This window comes from Eublepharis macularius, chromosome 1 (genome assembly GCF_028583425.1).
Source record: "Eublepharis macularius isolate TG4126 chromosome 1, MPM_Emac_v1.0, whole genome shotgun sequence".
Taxonomy (NCBI): Eukaryota; Metazoa; Chordata; class Lepidosauria; order Squamata; family Eublepharidae; genus Eublepharis; species Eublepharis macularius.
The window spans coordinates 190,661,846-190,678,772 of NC_072790.1; the positions used below are offsets into that span (position 1 = coordinate 190,661,846).

Sequence of the window (16,927 nt, forward strand, 5' to 3'; positions counted from 1 at the left end):
CTCATGTCCAGATTCAAGGGATCATTAAAAAAGTCCATGATGATCTACGAGGTTAGGGATAGTTTCTGGTATCTTCCAAGGCAAGAGATCGTTTCTAATATCCGTATTTCCTTGAATATGGATGCATGGGCTCTTTCATGATATTCCTTCCATGGGACAAATCAGAACTGCCCAGTGCAGGCAAACAAGCAAACACACACACACACTCTCACTCACACTCACACACTCACACTCACTCTTTTTATCCAAATGCCAATAAAAAAGTATGAAAGCTAATTTACCATTCATTCTCTTTATACATTAATCACAGTGGCAAAGACAAGTGCTTATAATTTGCTCTCAGTATTTAAGGCTTAAAAGAAGCAAAAATGTTTGAATGTTTATTACAAGAGCTAGAAGATTTACCCCAATTCTTTGTACAAATCCTGAATTTAAAAGTCTCAAGGGCTACAGTGTGAATCAAACAAACAGTTGCATGTTTAGAATCAGTATACATAGGATGCTGCATACTCAAAACAGTTTGGGGTAAATGCATAATGTACCTTTCCGCATTTAGATATTAGTTATCTGCTTAGACACGCACACATACACACAGCTGTTGCCTCATTTTATTTATGAAAAGTATCCATCTGGCTTATCTGTAAAACTTGTGTACATGTTTTTGAGTTCTGGTACTGACTAAAAAGATGAGATTCTTTCTTGGACAGGGATATTGGTTTGCTAGTTGCTAGAAGGATATTGGAAATCCACCCCTCCAAAAATATATATATTTGTCAACATCATGGTGCGTCCGTGAATGTTGACTTGTTCTGACAATCTTATTTTGATCATTTTGACCATTTCCAAGAGGGTAGTAAGTACAGTATGTGTTTAAAGGCCTGAAAATGTTCGGATGGGTTTGCATTTCCCAAAATATATAGATAAATAATAGCTCTGTGCCACTAACTAAAGGGAGGAGGGAGGTAAAACAAAGGTTCTGGTGGCAGTTGTTCAATTTTTCTTCTGTTTATTACATTAGTATATTGCCCTTCCTCTCAGGAGCTCAGAATAGGAAAAACACTAACAACCGTTCTATAATGTAAGTTAGTCTAATAGCAATGGGTGCAATATCACCCAGTGAGCTTCATGACTGAACTGAAATTTGAACTGATACCTTCCCTGGAGTTTAACTGCATGTTACAGTTTTTAACAAGTCAGGTCCAGATTTCTCAAACCAGACTTGTTTACCCCACAGCCACACAGAAGCTGCAGAGAATTGCTTTTTAAAAGATTGGCTTAGGACTGGGGCAGATGAGGAGGGACACCTGTTTTCCCTCCATGCCATTTTCCTTACCTGAAACAGCCTTGGGAAGGGGAATTATTTCCCCTATTTTGGAGCTGCAGCCTAATGTGTCAAAAACATGTCAGAGCGGGAAAGGGTATTGGTCCCATCTATCCAGAGAAAGGGCACAGATGGGCCTCAGTGCAAAAAGCAAATGTAACTTTTTAGATGCAGCCTGAGCTAGAGCCATGTAGAGAGTGAGACTTGATGGAGGGCTGGCTGCAGAACCTGAGAGGTGCAGCATCTCTTTCTCTAGGGATCTGATGTGCAGTGGTGGGTGTCCTGCCCTGTAGGAGTGCCTGTTTGCTTCCACCTGTGCATTTGTTAAATAAAGCAGATATTACAAAGTCACACTGCACCTGCACCTGCACACTGCACCTCCAGAGAGAACTTACTAAGCTAAGTACGAGCTCCTGGAATAACAATAATTACTAAGGAAAAACAGTCTTCCGCAGGAAAAGTGCTTTTTCCATATATCAAAGGAATCATTGATCAGATGAGAAAGCTTATGAAAAAGCACAACCTACAAACAGTATTCAGACCCACCAGAAAAATACAACAGATGCTATGATCAGCAAAAGACAGTAGAGACCCCCTCACCTCTGCAGGAGTATACCGCATACCCTGCAGCTGTGGACCAGTTTACATCAGGACCACACAGCGTAGCATCCAGACAAGAATAAAAGAACATGAAAGACACTGCAGACTTGGCCAACCTGAAAAATCAGCAGTGGCTGAACATAGCCTAACTCAAAAAGGACACAGTATCTTATTCCAGGACACTACTACATCAGATTGCACAGGGAAGCCATTGAAATTCATAAGCATAAGCACAACTTCAACAGGAAAGAAGAGACTTTAAGAATGAATCGAGCATGGTTTCCAGTCCTGAAAAACACCAGGCTAACAAATACTCTACATCTTACAATAGCCCTGCAGATAAGATTAGCATATCAAGCACCAATCCATATGCAAAAGAACCTCCTCAGGATACAGTGAAGCATTAGCATTCCATTAGCATTCCACATCCTGGGAAACTCTCACAGGATGACCCAACCCAAACCTACCTTCTTGAGTAGATATAAATTACCTGCTAACATCTTCTCCACAGTTTGACACTGAGAGATCTCTGCCTTTTGGTGCTACACCTCTGAAGATGCCAGTCACAACTGCTGGCGAAATGTCAGGAACTACAATGCCAAGACCACGGCCCGGAAAATCCACAACAACCAATAATTACTACTACTTGTAGTCATTGTCATAGTAGTCATAGCAGTAGTAGCAGAAAAATTTATTGACGCATTCGCTACAAAACTTGCTAAAAACCCAGAAATTAGTTCAATATTTTAAAGCATGTTTATATAGTACGTTGCAACTTCATGCATACTTTTTAAAAAAAAATTATATTTCAAGCAAGCAAATCTTAATAAATCAGACTGGTAAATATACTAAACATTTCAGATCTCAACACTTATTTCCAATTTATGTCTAACTGTGTTACATTTAATGCCTTTACTGGACTGTAAGTCTAACAAATATAAAGACATCTCTAATATTCTTCAGCTACTCACATTCATGAGGGCCTGTGGTCTTTCTCCAATATCTAGCAAATACCAGATGAGCTGCAGCTATTGTTTAGCATTACCACCTGATATTGTCTTGGTAGTTCTGCAACACAGTTCAAAAGAAAAAAAAACAGGAGACCAAAGCACCATTATATTACAACTGCCAGGAATTTCTTCCTACTGGTCTAAGGAATTGTTGAACCCTAGGGCAGTGCCACCACACATGTAAGAACAATATGTTACCCTCCTTACAGTACCAGCAATTACTAGTATTCATCTTATGTATCTTTGCAGTATTATGTGGTGATGGATGCTATTGAACTGACATCCTATTGATGCTGTGTTTTAATAAACACTGTAAATGCAGATCCTTTAGTAAAAAAGCATTTCTGTACATCATCCTCCACGTTCTAACCCATGGTTCTATTCTGAGTGTTCACAAAGTTTTTAACATGTTCACATTCATGATCTAACAACTGGTTGTACAGCTTCAAGAGATGCCCCTTAATGCTGCCCAATGGCAGCTTTTCAACCTTCTCAAAGTTTAGAGGTTAAAAACTTTTCATTTGGAACTTATTGCTCATGGAGATGGAGTGGGGTGCATATGATACTGGTGTCAGAAGTGGGAATGTGTTTCCTTGGAGAGAAACAGTGAGCTGATGTGATTGGGACAGAAAGAAGAATCAGACACTTCAAGAAAAAAGTGCAGTTGCTGTTCCAGCAGCAAGAAGCAAGCTGATCCAGCAGCTGAATGCCAGGTTCTTGCTCAGTCTTATCCTCCATGCTATTTCGTTTCTATGTTCAGCCCTTTGGTTAAATCATTCATGGTTGGGGGGGTGGCTGTTACTAATATGCTGATGACACCTTTTTTTGCTCAAACTAACCAGTACGTCTGTAGAGGTCCTTGTGTTTTGTGATCTCCAATTGAGTAAATGGTATTAGCCTGAGATATTTCTTATAGCCACCATAATGAGGAAGAACTTTTTGGTGGCCTTCATGTAGGAGTGGCCAATCCACAATTATATAGTGATATTTAAAAGTTTTAATAAAATCCAAAAGCAAATGTTTAAAATAAACAATAGAAGTAATGCAATCATAACACTGCATGTAATGCAGGAGGAGAGAATGCAGGAGGGAATGCAATCATAACACTATTTACTTGAAAAAAAAATATTGAAATTTTCCAAGCAACTTTAATTACATGCAGCCAGGGTGTTATCTGGAAATCTTCATAGATTAAGTGAGAGAAAAATAGTTTAAGCTGAGAAGGAACTATCTAGATTTCATTTTGTGGCAATAGTATTAAAGGAAAAAATAACTTAATACTGTCCTGGACATGGCAGCACTAAACATTATATACATTTTCTTGCTTAGTTCTTGTCACTTAGGAATTCTATAAAGCAACCCTGTAATGCCTTTTTAGCTAGGTGTTGATTAAACCTGAAAACAACCACTGAGAGGTGAGTATACTAGGAAGCCATATTATTGTTGTAGCTGTCAGTGTGAAGTAGCAACTAGCAACTGAAATGCTCACATTTTGCCACGAAATGGCAGAACTGCTTAACTTGTCACTTATTCAAGCAGCATTATTACCTGTCAAGTTGCTGAGCCCCTGCCCCCTTTAAGAGTTCAAGATGGTTGGCATAACCAAGATGTTTATTGAGCCCCTGGAGGGTCACAGATTGTGGGCTGGGTGGGGGGGGCAGTATATATCTCTTCTGCAGGGACAGATGTTCACTGATGCATCCCACTATTAGGGAATAGCTGAAAGTGGACTTTCAGTGTGCGAGCTTGTTTGTAATCTAGTAGCTACTTTAAAAGAACACAACATCTGACCTCAATTCTAAACTGAAAAGGTGAAGAATCTAGGAATGTGATCACCATGCAATTTGTTGGAGAGAGCATAATCTTACCATAAATGATGTTAGCTGATGATGATAACTAATGTTGACCACAGTTGTGTGTGCATTGCTTATATCTATTCACACATTCACAAATTCATACATGGAGGGTGAAGGAATCTTGATAGCAGTTGCCTTAGAGATAGCAGCCTAGAACTCACTGGGTCTCCATGCATTGTAAACACAGAGTGGCAATGGTAGTCCCAGACCTATAAGTGAGCCCTAAACAATTTCAAATAATTGTATGTCGATGGCTGCTCAAAAAGCAGTTTTTAGAATTTCATTTATAAGAAGTGTCGCTTAGATGCTTGTATTTTAGCTTTGTTCAGGGAGAATAAGCTAATCTAGAATCTATTTTTAAAGGGCTATAAATTTATTTAAATCTCAGAGTACTGTTGCCTAATTGCAAAGATAACTCAACATGGTTCTATTAAACAAAATGCAACTGTTGTCTTGTCCTTGCACAACTTAGCGCCTTGATTTCTAACAGCTCGAGAAGGAGCAATATTTGCCTAACAAGAGCATTCCTCTTGGGACTAAATTCTTATTGTGCTTTTAAACAGCACCATTTAAACTACCATTCACTTGGCGTCAACTCTTTTCCATTTACATAGACCAAACATTTATCTTTAGAGCCTATGTGTGCATACTGAAGTTATATTGAATTTAACAAGATAATAAATATCCTCCTTCATCCATAACCACCTCTCTAATTTGCCTGTAAATTTCTAGAGCCAAGACAAGTAGGTAATAACACAATGCTTCCACAAAGCAGCAATTGCATGGTGTTGAAAAAGAAACATTAAAAAAAAGCAGTAGTGCAAATTCACCCCAAAACAGATGGATCAGATGATAGTTCAGTAATTGGAGAAGCAATTAAGGATCCTGGCCAGAAATTTATTTATAGCCCACCATATTTCTCTCTGAGACTCATGGCAGATTATACAATATAAAATAATACAATCAAATAGCATAGAACATCCAATGAACAATGCAACAGGACTAGGATTACAAAATTACAGACACATTAACACATGACATATCATAAATAATGCAGAAATGGGTTACAAAAGTAAAAGACAAGGAAGCAAAACCAAGATAAGAATACAATATATAGTGTAATAAACAACAATTCTATTTCTTTTATGAAACAATTCTCCTGGGTCATTCCATTATACTACAGCCATATATGCTTTATAAAAATGCCCTCCTTGACATTTCTGTTTTACATATTCTCTGGAATGATTGAAGTTTGGGGGGCTTCTTAACCTCCTCAGGTAGGCCATTCCACAAGGTGGGAGCCACAACTGAGAATGCATGGGTACAGGCTTACCCATTTGGAAGGTGGCACCTTCAAAAGGCTTTGCTCTGTTGTGGAAGGGCATAACATGAGAGGCATTAGTGCAGCTTTAAGGATCCAAGCCATGAAGGGCTTTGTAGGTGATAAGTTAACCACTCCATTGAATTGAACACAGTAACTTATAGATAGCCAATGCAGTGACTGCAGAATGAGTGTAATATACATACTTTAGGTAGTTCCCAATACTAATGGAAATGCAATATTCTGTACTAGGTTGAGTTTCCAAGTTGCCTTAATGGCAGATTCCTAGACAGAGTATTACAGTATTCTAGCCTTGAAGTTACCATGGCATGAACCAAAGCAGTCATATTGGCCAAATCAAGGTATATTCCAGGCTAAACAAAGATGGAAGGAAGCGTTCTTTGCAGCTGTATTAACTTACAACATGAGCAATAATGCTGGATCATTCTGGACCCCAAAAAGTGGGACGCACAGAGCCCTTTAAGACCTCAACCATCCTAACCAGCATCATCTCCATCTTGTTAGGTTTCTGTTTCAAATTGTTCATCCTTAGTGACAGATCAAGATGAGTGGCTGTGTTAGTTTGCCTGTAGCAGCAGAAAACAGCAAGAGTCCAGTAGCACCTATAAGACTAACAAAACTTGTGTTAGGGTATGAGCTTTTGTGAATCACAGCTCACTTCTTCAGATACCCTTAGTGTCAGACTGCACTAGAACAAAATGTTTACGTCTTAAGTAATAATTTTGCTCAAAAATTCTAGGAAGTGGAGCACAAACAGGTCATGGGATGATGCATAGATGGCAACCAAAAGGTTCCATAAAACTCTGGGGTGCTACCACATTTTACAATCCCACCATTTCAACTTGAAAATCCCCGTTTCAAATCTCACTTCTCCCTTGTGCAAATTGAACCCAATAGTTTTTATTTTAAAACTTCTTTCCTCATGCCAATTTCTTTTTTACCGTTTTAAGCATTGTCGTTGCTTCAGTTCCAAAAAAATTATGCTAAAAGACATATATTGTTTAAAGAGCAGGGCTTAGTGCAAGAACGGCATGAAAGAAAGGAAGTGGGAATGTCACCAGTGAAAAATAATAAAACAAAAAGCTCACAATGGAAAAAAATAAAACAAAAAAAGCAAAAAGATTACATTGACATAATGAAACTGAAATTGCAAGCTTAGCAGATTTCTAGCCCAACTTGTATTTTTTCCAGGTCAGAAACTACCACCAGATGTCATTGTTGCTCTTCATAACCTTATTGGAATCATTCTGCCCACCCCCTTCCCCCCCTTCCCAATCTTCTATTTTTTTTATTTAGAAAACAATTATGACACCTCTACAAAAACCTGCCAGTGATGTACTGTTCCTTTAAATCTTATACCTTCCCTTGATTTTTGTTGCCAGCTCCATCTTCCTTGGCTTGTTAGCACAATAAAGAAATCTCAAGTTGCTGAGTCTGTCGGGTGGTGCATCCTTCACCACAGAGACCACACACATGATACTGCCCACGGTGGCTTACAAAATAAAATAAAAACCAAACATTAAAAGGTATTAATTAAAATGCGGCATTAAAATACAGATCATAAGAACAGACTACTATGTTTTAACATCTTATATGGCCAGTGTGCTACTCCTCTTTGAGAAGGACAGTTCAGTATTTCATATTTCAACCAATTTAAAATGTCTGCTTATAGCACGAGCCACAACCTATAACATCCCTCTTTTAAAGTATATTTGCAGGCTCATAGCCAAGGGATATGGTGAGGCAAACCCCTGCTTTAAAGACCACTCAGCTCAGGTCTGGCCAGCTCCGTCAACGATAGGTGTTGGCTCACCTGTTAACTTCTCCTGCATCGTCACCAGCAATCCTAACGGGAGGGTGGAAAATGCATAGGAAAAGGACTAAGGCTTACGTGGGCGCAACTTGTACTTACATGGGCATAACCCCCCTTCTGCCAGTGGGTGGGGAGGTACGTTATTGTGAGCAGGCCACCGCCCGTGGACACGCTGGGCAGCCAAACGAACACGTAAATGAGGCGCAAGTACCTGCATCAGCACTGGAGGGGGCAGGGTGGGCTGCAAGTTAGTTGGCTTCCTAAGCTGCCCCAGGCCCGGGAACACCCCCTGAAGCAGCGAAAATTTACGCCACAAAAAAGGAGGTGTAGCCCATAGGCACCCATTGAATGAGAAAACTCAGTCCCCCTCTCCCTGCGCCCAGCCCAGCCCCCGCAGCCTGAACAGAACATAGGATGGTGACCTCAGGGTGTACAAATCTGCATGCGCTTCCAAGGTGGGCGAGCCCCCCTCCCCGTGCCCAATCACCTGTCCACGCACCCTACAAAACCTCCGGCTGCACCACTCATGAACTCAGGTAAGTGGGCAGTGGTTGGAGGCTCTGCCCGGCAGCCTCCTGCTGTGGGGACTTTGAGCGCGAGGTGGGAGAGTAGGTACTCATGGTGGTGGGCCATGAGTGCACTGTGGGGACTTAGCGGAAAATTGGGAGAACTTTGCACTCGCTCAAGGGAAGAAGGGGAAAGTCCAGAATGTCTGACTAACAATATACACGCAAGTCCACTTACAGGTTATCTGACTCTGGAGTCCCAGCTCAGTAAGGAGCAAGGGAGCACTGACAGGTAAGAAGGAACTGGGGTGGCGGCTAAACCAGCTCGCTGATTTGTGCCAGCTGCCACCTTGCTTGAACACTCCAGACCACCAGCCTCTTCAGGTGAGGCTCATCAGAGGAGGGGGCAGTGGTGGCAGTCCCTGCCTGCCACAGAGGCAGCTGCCCAGAAAACTATTCTTGACACAGCCATTCCAGGTGTGTGTGTGGCTACCTATGTGGGTCCTCCGTTCAGACTCTCTAAGCTGGAGCCCCTCCCGGCAGAGGAGGAAGTGTGGCCGTGGGTCGGGTTGACTGGGTGTTTGTAACTCCCTATTGCTGGAGGGTGCTCAGCCACATGACTTTCTCCCTCACAGGACAAGATCATCCCAAGGCAGAGCGTTGTCTTGCCAGAGGGTTATGCATCATGTGGTTGCAAGCTGCACCTGTGGAGCAGCCACCACAGCTCTCAATCATGGACACCTTCCCAAACATTGCAGATTGAGCTTGGCCTTGGCTGTACACCGGCCTGGGTCACTTGCAACACATGTGTCTGTTTCCCTTGTAGGAAGGTCGCAACTCATCCGGGAGACCAAGGAGCATGGCTGTCTAAGCCCCCCGTAAGCCTCCGCAAGTGCCATTCAGGTCCAGCCCAGGGAGCAGTTTCCCAAGGCAGCCCGCAGCTCAGCCATGTCCGTGCAAGGGCAGGATGTGGGATGGATTTTGCGGCTCTGACTGCTGCACTAACTGCCTATGCTCCCTGTCCAACTGAGGGACATTGGCAGGAAACACATCTAGAGAACCTCTGCACCTTTTCCATTTTAATAAAATATGTGTTGAAAAACAACAAACTGCTGTCTGTTCACTCGCTCCCCTGACATTGACAGTAGCCGCCGCTCCCCCCATACTCCCCATCGGGATTTCTCACACATCCTTGCAATTTTTTTCCTGGCTTGGGGCTGGGATGGATGGGGTGGGCTCTGCTGCCAGGAGGAGATGGCATCAAGTGGCGCCCTGTCCAGCTTCCCTGCCCCCTTCCCCCCCTCAATGTAACTTCAGGCAGTGGGGTAGGAACTGAAGTATGGCCCATGAATGTCTGGCAGGGCAAGTGGGGCTCCGCTGAGGATATTCATTTTCTGACAGACTGAGCTACTGGCATCTGATAAGCCAGTCAGATGATTGCTGCATGCAGGGGAAGGAGGAACTTGCTGCCAAAAGGTGGGGTGTGTGGGGCAACATCTTGGAATCTCCAGTGCTCCTCCTGCGGGAGGATGGACCACCCTCCATTTCACTGTTTGCGGAAGCAGGGATGGACTTGGGAAATCTGGCACGGAGAGGGAATGGATGGTGGCCCCTGGAGCAGTTTCTCTGCTTCCAAGGGCTATCAGTCCACATGGGGGCATGACCCCAGGACCAGAGCATGGGTCTCAAGTCCAACCCATGTTCTCGCATTGCAGTGATGTGTTCAAATGGCACTGCCACAAGCGGTTTCCAATGGGCATTCTTGTCACTCATTGAAGAACCCCCTTATCTGCCTCTCTGGATCCTGGGGACCGACCCCAACTGCTGCAGGCTTTCTGGTCCCACTTTTCAGGGAGAGGGAACCTGTTTTTAGCAGTGGTGGTGGGGATTTGCAGGTGCACCAAGCTGCAGCCACCAGCCTGGCCCTCATCAAAAATGGGGGCTGAACAGGTGTTCGATCCAGACCTTCACTGTCACCTCTGCCCCCCTCCCCAGCAGGTATGCCTACTCCTGATTGGGGGAGTTGTTGGTGGGCAGCGGGGATCACGGCTGCACCAGTGCTTGTCCCTCGTCTGCCTCTTAGGGGAGTGGTGAGGCCATTAGTTGGTGTGAATGGGGTTGTCGGGGGAATGGTGGGCGGGTGCTCTTGGTGGTGGCTACGCCTCGCCATGCTGAGCTCATGCACCACCATGACTCTCCTGCAAAAATCCATAGGGAGTGGTGGAGCAGCGCTGCATTTACATTGATGCACGGGCAGAGGTGCTGCCTCAGGGCTTAGAATTGAGCTGCCTGTCACTCAGCCATTATATATATATATTTAAAAAAAACATAATAAAAATGCTAACAGTACATAAAGCAGAATTAAGAAAAAGAACATGACATCAAGTCACAACCTATTCATAGCAACTCCATCTGCAGAACTAACCAAGGAACGATATGAGCAGAGGTGGTTTGCCATTGCCTTCCTCCACATAGCCATCTCTCCACCCCTTGCAAAGGATCTTTTCTTCCTCAAAAGCACTCTGCTGTTCTAGTCTATCAGACAGAATTCTGCAAGTCTCAATTGAAAAAAATGGCTACCATTATTTGAATTGTTATGGAGTCAATCACTTGAAGTCAAAAGTTTTACAGTGACCTTGGGTGGATCTGAAAGCTTACTCACTGGGTATGTATTTTACTTTGTTCCTTGCTCAAGAGGTCATCATCCTGTCCTGAGGAAGCGGATATATTATGCTGTTAGCTAAGTACACTACACTCAAAAATTGGATTATTCTAATAATAAAATGCTAATATTTTAATAATGTAGCATGTACTCAGGAACACCCTTTGCCATGACATAAGGCATAATATGAAGTGAATGTCCAAAAGAGATATCCCCGTGTGGATTATCGATGTTTGTTTTCTACTGCTCTGTTATCAGTGGCTTGATTCAGATGGTACACAATCATGTGAATTACACTATGGGATGAACTGAGACTAAATTTTCTGTTAGTAGATCAGAAATTTCCTTTGTCCCCCTCCCCTGCTCTCTACAAAATGCTTCTCCTGGGAAACTGGGAACCCTGAAAAATGGCATGAAATGGGGTCTGCAGTAGGAATAATCAATGTCTGCTATGCCAGGAGGCCTCCTGTCAGCTGCCAGCCTTGCCCACAGCTGCTCTGAGCAACAGCAGGAGAAAAAAGAAACTGCTACCCACTGTATCATAGCTCTAGGAATTGCTATAAACTCTGTGCCAAACAGTGACATTGACATGCATGTCACACACCCACGTCTCTAAACACAAGCCTCTCACTAGTTGCCAGACCAAGCAACCCTACTCTGGATCCAACCCTATAGTTAGCATAATGATCCAAATGTAGACCCTGTCATCAATTTTTGATTAGGGAATGTCAAACTTGGATTTGTGAAACCATGGTTTGAAATTGGTTTATTAACCAGTTAGTCTTTAAGTATAGCTTCATGTGATGTACTAATATAGATATCCTGGCTTGTTCCAGTATAGACCAGGAGATTAGGCAGGGAACTTGGAAGAAAGATTGAAAGTGATAAAACTAGGATTCACAGTGAAATCCTAAGCAGACTGGAGTAACTCTGCTTAGGAGTTCACTGTTAGTGAGGGAATCCAAGATTTTATTGATCATATGCAGTGCAAATTCTTATTTCATAGCCTAACTATAATTAAAACAAAGCATTATGTTATGTTAAAACTGAGCCATTCCTATAACAGGAATGCTCAACATTTCTGGATATGCAGGCCTCCAACCGCTGAATAAGACTAACCCAGTACTCAGTTCACCGGGATAAAGATGCAGAGCTTGCAAGTACAAAGAGGCTCTGATTAACACTATAAAACAGATGCATATCCCAAATAGGCCATGCGTTGGAAGCATGCCTATACAGGCTCACATGCCCCCTAGCTTAACAGACGTGAAAGCCTTTTCCTTCTTCCTTCCCATTTGGCCTCACTTGAATGAATGTACCTGGGTATAGTGACTCCCCCCCCCCTGCATAATGTCAAGTTTCTATGAATAGTACCAATTTTTATTAAATATATATTTTAAAGCATTCAAGAATTGAACAGCCTCCCTTAGTCCTAATGGTACTGAGGGACAATATCCACCTCACTGTGTTGTTTATGTGACCTTCTTTCAAGGCAAATTGGTCTATTGAACAAGCAGACTCAGAATTCACTACAGGTTTAGAAAGGAATATATCAAATAGACAGCCTAGGTAGGAGTGTTATTGTATCTTAGTAAAAGAAAATTTAAGGTTTGCAGATTTAAGTCAGTGTTCTCAATAGCACAATACAAATGTTCAATATCTACAGTATGCTAGAAACAGGATTACATACACAGAATATTTTACACAGTAAATTAAAATCCTTTTCTGGTTTAATTTCATAAAATGTCACTTACAATAGACATCTCCTGTTATGTGAGATGACATATTTAAGTAATTTGAATTGAAACCTGTCAAAAACATCTGCATGCTCAAGAGGTGGGGCAATCCCCCCATTCTCTCATCTCATGTTGCTTCTGGGGAGGAGCACATCTCCCAGGAACATTATTTCAGGGGGCATTTGCACTGCTGTGCATAAAATTTAAACAGGACCCAACCCTTTGACTATGTTTTATGTAACTAAAACATTCTCAGCAATTCAGTATTACTTTAAATTACTTTTGGAACTCCATTCCAAAAGTGGTTTGCCATATATGGGGGAGATGGCTATAGTTTTAAAGTAGCCTGAGTTTCCTCTTGGGAGTGTGGAATTATTTTCAGCTCTTTGGATCCTCACATTCATGCTCCTCTGACTTTTAAAAGTGCAAGGACCAATCTTGCTTGTTCCAGCTTTTTATTAGATGAAGCACTGACTCCAGGAAAGACAGAAATGTCTCAGCTGGGGTGGGTGGGGCTAATAGACGTTTATAAAATCATGCACAGGGCAGAGAGTGTGAACAAAAAACCCTTTTCCTCCATCTTCCAAAATAACTCAAGGGCATCCAATAAAGGGGATGGGCAGTAACTTCAAGACAAACAAAAGGTGCACTCCTCTGCCAGAGGATGGAGTCATGGCCATAGGCATCGACAGCTTTAAAAGGGGCTTAAACAGATTCATGGAGGATAGGTCTATCAGCAGCTACTACTCATAGTGACTAAAGGGAACCACCACATTCAGAGGCTATAAGCCTCTGAATACCACTGTCAAGAAGCAACATCAGAAGAATGCCTTGGCATCTATGTCCTGTTGTTGGCCCTCCAGAGCAACTGGTTAGTCGTGGTGTGAGGCAGGATGTTGGGCTAGATGGAAGACTGGAATGATCCCAATAGGGCTCTTATGTTCTTAAAAAATGTGTAGCAGGATTGGTTAGATAGCCAGCTATTTTTATTCCCTGAAGTACCTGTATCCGAGGTGCTTAATGACTTTGACTACATCTTGAGTACCCTTGAGATGATACATCTTCAGTTTGAAAATTAATGTTTCTAAGGCTTCCTGTCCAAAATTATGTCAATAGACTTTTACATACAACTCTTTTATTGTTGGTGTGTGTACACGTCTCAAGATAACTATTTTCTCAATAATTTCCTTCAGCAACAACTTTGGTGAGTGTTGCTTTACTTGCAGAAAATATTATCAAGACCCAGTGGTGTGAAGGGAAGGGGAACAGGAGTTACTATATTATTTATCTGAGCTGCGAGCACTGATTTCAAGGAAAAGAACAGAAACCACATCCTGCTTAACTTGTTCCATCTGTGAAGGTTGCAGAGATAAGCAGCATATTCAACCACATTGCAGAAGGAAAGATGACAATACTTTAGAATTCTCTTGATCAACATTGTAGCATGCATCATGAGGAAAATCCTATTGCTACAGCTTCCAGAACATTTATAAAAGGGTTGCTTTTCAGGAGCCTTACCAAAACCCATTCAACTTCTTCCATTCAGTAAATTAAGGCGGTCCTTATCATAATTTAGCACTGCATACATAGGAACTGAGAACTCCTAACTTATATGTGACTGAGTTGCATCTGGCACAGGGTGAGGTCACAGACCCAACCTGTAAACTCCACAATTTATCAAAAGGCCTTCATATACTCTCTCAAAACTCTATCAGGACAATGATATGTAACCTATGATATGTGAAGATAATCTGCTATGGGAACCTTGAGGGGGGAAAGCCAAGACATATACACTTCTAGAGTCCTAATAGTTGTAATACATTTGTTCTTCTCCTGTCAAAGGCATCACAGCAATACATGGGTCAGGAAGCCCAGGTTGTTGGGTGTGCCTGCTGTGGTAAGCACACTGCATCCCATGTGAAGCACCCCAAGGGAGGCTCACCAAGAACACTCTGGAGCCTTTTGTGTATGTATAAAGTTCTCTTCGACCAGATCTACTGTACATGACAGCCTTCATTCAGCTCATTTTCTACAGCACTCTTAGAAAGTCTGGCTTTGAAAGCATCCACGCTGCCAGCAGATCTGTCAGCAATTGGTTGGATAGACTGATTACAGGTAGAAAGGGGAGACCTGGGAATGAAGCCCAGAGGCGAACCAGTAGATGTTATTTCTTGCAGCTGAGCATCATTTATCTGCAACACACAAAAGAGAAACCAAAATTTATTTTACCTAAAAAGGAGATGTTAACACATACAGATGACTGTTAGCAAAAAATGCTGAGCAAAGCACTCTACAGAATTAAGTTTTTTTTAAATACTCTGCCAATTTATCTCACTGAACCCCCTCTTGGCATGAGGAGCCCCTTTGCCTCCTCCTGTTATCTCCTTAACCATGAATAGCCTGGATTGTCTGGACAGCCAGCATGGCATAGCGGTTAGACTAACCAACAAACACCAAGGGCTACTCCAGAAACTACAGGAAAACCACAATATAACTCTTTTCCAGAATACTCAATCAAAGATATGGTAATATAATAATTTATATATAAAGTGCTGAAGTGCTCAATTTCAACAACATCTACAATAAATATGAGACAATATATATAACAATGAATATCAAAACCTTACAATATCCAACTGGTGGGAAAAATACTAATTCAACAATTATCATCACTGTCAATCCAGAGACAAAAAACAAAAATTCAAAGTGCACATTTGGTATTCAAACCAATTTCCACAATGTATAAATACAAACCACTACAATATAAAGGTAATAATTCAATACAAAAATAGTTCTTTCATCTAAAGTGCACAATGAAATTCAAGTCGTTTACATCAAAGAGTAGTAAAGTCCAACATTCATTATTTCATGCTGATTAGCTGCCTGTAGATGTTTATGGAGCCGTGAAGCTTCCAAGTGCCACGCCTACGGGTTTTGCTGGCATATGTTGTCCAATCCCGTTTCGTATAATCACTTCTTCATAGGCATTTCTTTAATCTGTTTTACACCATAAATACAATGTACAAACCATTCATATATCCTATAAAAAATTCTTACCAAATAAATCCCCACTCACTTACTGCAACTGCTTCACTTAAAAACACACCACCATGTTGGCATTCCCAGGATGGTCTGACACTGCGGGCAGCTCCTCTACTAACTGATATTTAAAGCTGCACTCATTTAAAGGGACAGTAACACATTATCAACTAACCTTCTTACAAATAGATCTAAATTATTGAATTGTTTTTTGTCTCTGGAATAACACTGATAATAATTGTTGTATTCGTATTTTTCCCACCAGTTGGATATTGTAAGGTTTAGATATTCATTGTTATGTATACTGTCTCATATTTATTGTAGATATTGTTGAAATTGAGCACTTCAGCACTTTATATATAAATTATTATGACATTACCATATCTTTGATTGAGTACTCCGGAAAAGAGTTGTATAGTGGTTAGACTAGCAGACTAGGATCTGGGAGACCCCCAATCGAATCCTCACTCTGCCACGGAAGCTCATTGGGTGACCTTGAGTCAGTAATTCTCTGCAGCACAGGGTCGGGGCCACGAGGAAAAAATGGAGGAGGGGAGAATGATGTAAGCTGCCATTGGGTCCTCACTGGGAAGAAAAGCGTGGTATCAATAATATCTATGTAGTAAATAAAACTGAGGAAGAAAACTGGAAAGAAGAGACCTGGTGTGGCATGGTGGATATAAGGTCAGACTAGGACCTGCCTCTCTATATCAATTGCTGGGGAGCATGGGCATGACATTTTATTTATTTAAAACATTTATTGGCCGCTTACAAGATATAGCTATAACATGTAATTTTTCACTGTTGTAGCTATATAGGTGTAGCTGCTTTCCTTAAAAAATGAAGGAAGGAGACTAGATCCAGTTCTTGGTTACACCTTTGATCAACAGATTATCTATTTGCTGCTGTTCATACACATCTCTATCCAGCCGCTCTTAATTGTTGGATGCGAGCACTCAGTGCCAAAAACTATATTTAAAGCTTTAACCTCAAATTTCTCAATGCAGTAAGTAATGAGAATTTGAAAAATATTCTGTCATAC

At 41.7% G+C, this 16,927-nt stretch overlaps 1 protein-coding gene across 1 annotated transcript in view; it reads right to left on the minus strand.

Annotated features, from left to right (window-relative positions):
* Positions 1–12,571: 12,571 nt before the first annotated feature.
* CENPF (centromere protein F) overlaps positions 12,572–16,927 on the minus strand; it is a 48,208-nt gene continuing 43,852 nt past the window's right edge. Inside the window, exon 17 of the mRNA XM_054996757.1 lies at positions 12,572–15,038. Coding sequence (XP_054852732.1) covers positions 14,841–15,038 — 198 coding nt within the window. The 3' untranslated portion in view covers positions 12,572–14,840. The remainder of the gene's footprint in view (positions 15,039–16,927) is intronic.